The sequence below is a fragment of the Phaseolus vulgaris genome, chromosome 11 (assembly GCF_051622355.1).
Source record: "Phaseolus vulgaris cultivar YP4 chromosome 11, ASM5162235v1, whole genome shotgun sequence".
Taxonomy (NCBI): domain Eukaryota; kingdom Viridiplantae; phylum Streptophyta; class Magnoliopsida; order Fabales; family Fabaceae; genus Phaseolus; species Phaseolus vulgaris.
The window spans coordinates 52,124,962-52,131,607 of NC_143508.1; the positions used below are offsets into that span (position 1 = coordinate 52,124,962).

Sequence of the window (6,646 nt, forward strand, 5' to 3'; positions counted from 1 at the left end):
TCTCCTGCAAACACACAAACTCGGCACCTTCCTTGTAAATAATATGCTTAAGATATTTAGCTTTAACCCCTCCTCCTAGCCCTCTGATATTTAAATTGATAATAATCATCAACAACCTGTTTTCGTACCCTTCTTCATCTTACTCAAGACTTGTCTATCCCTATCCTCCATCACCTCCACTTCTTGTAACATCATGACATCTCCCTATGGGCATGTCGTTCCTAACCTTTTTGCCAATTCCCATATCCTAACTGATTCGGGTTCAACAGCTTCTTTCCTAATTCGGTTATTACATTCAACAATTTCTGAATCTGACAACGCATAAGTTAAAGAACGTGACCTGGTTGGGTATCTATTCCCGGAATATAGTGATCCCGTGCCCCCTTTGGAACGCCACCGTCTCTGGATCGTTCGACCCCCTTGCTCCCATAGCGCACGTAGATGGCGTACTCTGTCAGGGGTTTGATGGTCATCCACCTCTGTATGGTCCTCCTCGCCGCTATCAGCGCCACACATCTTCTTCCCCAAATCTCCCTCGCATCCTTTACTGATCATAAGCTTCCGACAGCTACTCGATTCAGATAGAGAATTGTTTACCCTACTCAACGAACAATCACCCCCTCTATTAACAATAAAAGAGTGCTTCAATGGTTGCTCCACCCTCGGACTCTCCGGCATTGGTGACTGTACATCATCAGGACCCAATGCACAGACGCTTTTGAGAAATTTTTCTGAAACTGGTGCACACCTAGCTTCGATGTCCACATGGGCCTCTGGTCCGCTAAACTGCAAATGGGTTTTAGATAACACTGGGCTTTCGTTTAGGGAGTTAGTAGACTCCCCCACTTTTACTAAGTTGACCAGGGAACTTTGTATATCCCCACACGCCACATTGACCTGTTGAGTGGCCGAAGCTGCTGTCCCCTCCTCTGATCCTCCCTGCAAACTCACCTCCTCTTTTGTGAAAGATGAAACAACCTTTCCCTGACCTGACACAAGATCTTCTGCACCTTCCTTTTCTAGCCCCGTTTTTGTCTTATTCGTAGACCACCCCTTCCCTTCCCTTTTGTTTTCCTCCGACCACCCCCTGCTTCCTTCTCCGTTCCCCCCCTTTTCATTACTCAGATTCGCCGAAAAAAGAGAATCTTCAACAAAAGTTTCAAAAGAAGATACACTATCCGATGATCCTTCAAGACTATGTTCACAATTACACCCGAACTTGACTCCATCATAATAGTTCATCTCCTCCTCCAGCGTAATATTATACAGACACCCATTAATCTGAAAGCCTTTGGACAAATCTACCTTACGAGATCTCAAAATTCTTAATTGAAACCGCGCATACTCCACCCGAGTCCAATCCAAAGAGGCTTCATCCACCTCCATCAGCGTTGCCATATCCTCTATCACTTTCGAGAAACACTCCTTGCTCCATAAGTGAATAGGCAGCCCATAACATCTAATCCACACCCGCTTGTAACTGACCACGAGAGATTCTGACCAAGGTTTAAGTTCCTCAAAGAAACAATTGAACCATTCAGCATTAGACTTCACTATATCCTCTATTTTCTCACCGGACTTAGATGACAACAAAACAAGATTGTCTCCCAAAAAATGTATTATAAGCATGCTCAACCCTTCCTTAAAACATTCTTCTTGCAGAGCCTCATGTTCGCACTTCGGCTTCATGTGACCAACCATGCTGTTCTTCATCCACGGTAAGATACTCGCTTTAGTCGTAAAAGAAGGCCCTTTCCAAGCATCACGAAATGGCCTTCTTACTACATCAGCGTATGATTGCTTACCTAGACCGTTTCCGATAACATCCTTCCCTACTTCATTCCCAATAACTTCTTTCCCTCTTTTCTCCATCCACACCTCCTTATTCTTCCTCTGTGTGTTTCAAAAGGGAGGCCCACCACTTCTACTTTTCTCCTCCAGCGAATGAACACTACCTTTACTCTCGAAGCTTTCCCTCCTGTACCTTGGTACATTAACGTGAAGTTTCATGTTTCCGATGAAGCAGTTATCTAACTCCCTCTCCAAGCTTAGAGCATTACCCACCTCAAAAAACCTTACGAAACCAAACCTTCTGCCCCATCTGTTCAAGCGTTTAGAGATGAAAACTTCTTTAACCCTGGCCCATTTCTGAAACAGTCTGAACATTTCATATTCACCATGATTTTCTGGAAAGTTTGAAAAGAAGAAAGTTGTAGAAGACTTTGCCAAGTGCTGATGATGACGACACACCGCCTGTCTTCTCCGAATCTCCTCCTCCTCTCTCGCCCTTCTCCACACAGCCATAGATTCACTAGGAGGTGTTTGGGGCTGCAACAGAGGAAAATTATCCCTTCATATATTATATTGATTGCTTTAGTGTTGATATGTCATTTGCTTAAATAGCACTTAATGACCAAGAAAACTGTGAAGATTAAAAATCCAGAAGTGAAATTTAAGTTTAAGTTAATCTTCAATCTCATAAAATTAAGGTATATAAAGTAAGATTTACATTCACTTATATATCTAATCGATATGAGATTATTCAATTGTATATCTAATTTATATGAGATTTATATGGTGAGGTTTACATTCTCGATCGATGTGAGATCTTTAATACATCTACAGTGACACTATATATTATGGGATTGTTAATTTCCACCTTAAATTTTTTCAAACTCTTGTTGAAAAATTAGTTTTCTTTTCATCGTAGTTTCAATGGCTTCATCATCATACGTATGAAATATGAAACATCCAATATATGTAAATGAAGTTTTCATTTTTATTAAAATTTTGGGAAATGATGCTTTGACAAGTCTGAAAGTTGTATACAAATTTAGTGTGAAAAATTTCCCTACCTCTTAGTAATTGTAGACCAAGATAAATTTGGAGGTGTGTTTAGTGTTTGGATTCGTGAGCAAGGAAAGGAAGGCGTGAAAAAGTACGAAACATCGTAAATAGGTGTCTAGCTAAGAAAGGGTGAGAAAGACAACGTGACAAATGTAATTTTATTCTCTTATTCCTTTCCATTTATGCAATTCATGCATGGAAAATGAAGAAGTTAGAATTCATAACACAAAAAATTGATTATGTGAGTTTTTTTAGTAAATAACAGGTTATACTTTAAAGCTAATTGATTTTGTGACTTGTTGAGTTTATAATCAATTATGCTTTACATATACTTTGGCGCATCAAAGACTTCACAAAATAGCATGGGTTGCTGGGGCATCTGTTCTTTTTTTGGAGATAGTTGTGCCTGCTCTTTGACACCTCTCACATGTGGATGAGACGGTCCATGCATCTCTAAAAATGGTTGGCCAAAAGAAACCACAATCTAGTACCTTCCTTGCAGTACGTTGTGCAGTCAAGTGTCCTCCACCAGATGAAGCATGACAAAAATTTAGCACAGATGGAATCTCCTGGTCAGGAATGCATCTGTGTATAATCTGATCACTGCAGAAACGCCAATATTAGATCATGACTTTTTTTTATAGTGATAATTGATTATACCTTGTCCATAATTGATTATGTTGTTGTTTTAAGTGGATAATCGATTATATTTTTTTTTAATTAATTAGGATTCTACTTGTTGTGTTGAGAATTTATTGAATAAAAGTTTGATTCCTACTTTCTCAATATTGGCGAGTTTGATAAAACATCTCCTCGGTCGTTAGTGTGCCGATACACGTGTTAAACTTATCAAAATGCTTGTTCAAATTCTTCACATTGTGATAATATTTTTGTGGTAGGGTTTTTTTTGGCTTGATATTCTCGATTAACTTGACTTGTCACCAATTGGGAATCACTATCAATGTAGTACTTGGGTTTCTTCACTCCTAATTCGTGTGCCAACTTTAATCTTGCTATTAAAACTTCATACTCAACCTCATTGTTGGATTGCATGTTCAAAATAATTTCACATTTATCCGAATTGACTTCAATTCCCTTTTGAGTAATCATGAAGCCATGAAATTTTCTTGCTTCAACAATTTTCAGGGTTCATGACTCTTTAATTCAACAAGTTAACCCACCTACCACACATCTTCTAGACTGTAGTAGAAATTCTGCAGTTTAGACAAATGGCTTTTGTCTCATCTTCTTCATTGCAGAACACACACCTAACATTAAGACACTCCTTTTAAAAAGATTCACCTTTGTAAGCCTATTATGGATTACTCTCCAACCTGAGTGACGAGTTGATGGTGTTGTTTTTAAATTCCACAGTGATTTAAACATCCAATCTGTCATTCTTATTCTCCTTCCATAACCAAGTATATTGTCAGAGAGAAACCAATATTAGGAGTTATTGTTCAAAATAATTTTTAATTAAGTCAAGAATATTTTTCTAAAATTGGTTTTTATTTAATGATTTTCTTATAGTGAAAGGTTATTTTTTTAAAAATTATATTAATTTTTAATAATAATTATACATTTATTTCTCTGTCTTTTTTTCTCTCTTAAAAACTATATATATATATATATGTCAATATACAATAAAATAATTCATTATAAAATGTAAAATTAAGTTCAATATATTAAAAAAATTAAACATATTATATGTGAAGTTTGGGAACTTTAAATTTAACAATCTAGCACACTAGGTGTTAGAATCCTACTCAGAAGTTTTCATGAACTGATACGTGTCTTTGTTGCGGCCTGCATGCATGCATTCATATTCCCTATTCCCATTCCCTATAATCGACCACAGCTAAACAGAGACCATTAAGTAATAGCTTAACGTGGTGATGAGTGATTACAAAACTTCAGCATGCAGCTCGAGTCTCTTACAATCAATTTTTTTATCATCATAAATCTTGTTCAAGAAAACACTAATGCCTATAAATTCTCATCTGCAAGAAGAAACTATAACGCATCACAAAACTCAGAAAACCAAATCTGCAAAATCAAAGAATGGCTTATGTTAGGGTTGCTCCTTTGGCTCTCTTCTTGCTTGCCACTTCCAGTATGTACCTTTTCATTCTTCTTCATATGTTTTCTATCGTTTCTGTTTATATATTTTGGAAAGTTATTACATATATATACGTGTTCATTTGTTCTGACTTTGAAATGTCATTCTTAGTAATGTTTCCAATGAAGATAGAAGCTGTAGACTGTTCAGGTGCTTGTTCACCGTTTGAGGTGCCACCATGCGGCTCACGTGATTGTCGCTGCATCCCTATTGCACTATTTGTTGGTTTCTGCATTTATCCAACTGGACTTTCATCTGTGTCAAAGATGATAGATGAACATCCCAACTTATGTCAATCTCATGGAGAATGCATGAAGAAAGGAAGTGGAAACTTTTGTGCTCGTTATCCCAATCATTATGTCGATTATGGTTGGTGCTTTAACTCTGGTTCTGAAGAACTTAAAGGTTTCTTGGCAATGCCTAGAGCAATCTCCAAGTAATGTGTATCGCTGTGAAAAGTGGTGATGCACATATGATGCGTCTACCACTACTTCTATAAATAAAAGTTAAGCTTGTAATGCATCTACTGCTATGAATAAAAAGACTGTTCCATCCAAGTCGTAGTTGCTTACTGTAGACTCTTGGCACATGAGTTAATAAACAAAAAGGTTATGATATTTTCTTTTGTTGGAAATAGATAAGAAAAAAGAGACAAATAGTTACCTCAACAAAAAAATTGGTATATTGGTGGATCAGTTTTTTAAGCTAAAATAAGAATTGGTGACTTAAAATAGCACTAAATCATTAATCTTAGCAAATGTTTCTTTGATACTAACTAAAAAAATACATACACTTCACAACCCACATTAATAATATAATAATATTTATTAAAATTTCAAATTAAAAAATAAAACCAATGTTTTTAAAATAGTATTATTTAGAGATGTCAATGCTTTTAATTTGATGGGTCAGCACCTTAATCTTAACCACATTACTGTGAAGATCAAAAGGCATAAACATTTTTATTCCAAACAAAGTAGTTTCAACATCTTAATCCTAAAAATATTTTAGGCTTTGTTTCGATTAGAGGGTGTGGTGGAGTGGAAAGTTGAGGGTGTGAAAGAGTGAAAGTGCGAAGATTTGAGAAGAAAGTGGAAAGAAAGTTGATGTTGTTTGGATTGTGTTATCTTAGATCGAATGTGTGAGGAAAATTTATTGAAATACGTGAGTGATATGATGATTGTAAGAGTATTTTAAATTATTTTGAATAGTGTAAGTTGTAAAATTACAAATTTACCCATATATATAAGAAAAGAATAAATAATTATTAATTTTGTGCATATTTTAGTTAATTAAAATAATTTAAAGTTTCATTTATAAATAAAAGAAAAAATATAAAATTCAAAGAAATAATTAAATATAATTTTAAATGTAAGTATAATTTTATTATTTTCCATTTTATTAATTTAAATTAATTTTGTTACTTAAGTTAATTTATTTAAATAATTTTAATATTATTTATGATTCTTTAAATTATATTATATATATATAATTATAATTAATAATGTTTTTCATTATTATTATTAACAAAATTAATATATTTTAAAAAGTAAATGGATATTTAGAATTAAGTAGTTGTCAAAATATATAATATAAAACCTATTTATTTTTAATTTATAAGGGTGATATAAGAATATAAAGGGGTACAGGAAGAAACAAAGTAATGTAATTTTTTTTTTG

General features: G+C 34.8%; 1 protein-coding gene across 1 annotated transcript; it reads left to right on the plus strand.

Annotated features, from left to right (window-relative positions):
* The first annotated feature begins 4,870 nt into the window (after positions 1–4,870).
* Positions 4,871–5,583, plus strand: LOC137821164 (albumin-1). The gene is made up of 2 exons (XM_068625635.2): positions 4,871–4,960; positions 5,078–5,583. The coding sequence occupies exons 1-2, from the start codon at positions 4,909–4,911 to the stop codon at positions 5,404–5,406; spliced, it is 381 nt and encodes a 126-aa protein (XP_068481736.1). The 5' UTR covers positions 4,871–4,908; the 3' UTR covers positions 5,407–5,583.
* The last annotated feature ends 1,063 nt before the right edge of the window (positions 5,584–6,646 follow it).

Excerpts from the sequence above, each read along its gene's own strand:
- LOC137821164 (XM_068625635.2), top strand. The coding sequence starts at position 4,909 with ATGGCTTATGTTAGGGTTGCTCCTTTGGCTCTCTTCTTGCTTGCCACT. Across the intron at positions 4,961-5,077 it reads CTTCTTGCTTGCCACTTCCA|TAATGTTTCCAATGAAGATA; the intron begins GTATGTACCTTT and ends TGTCATTCTTAG.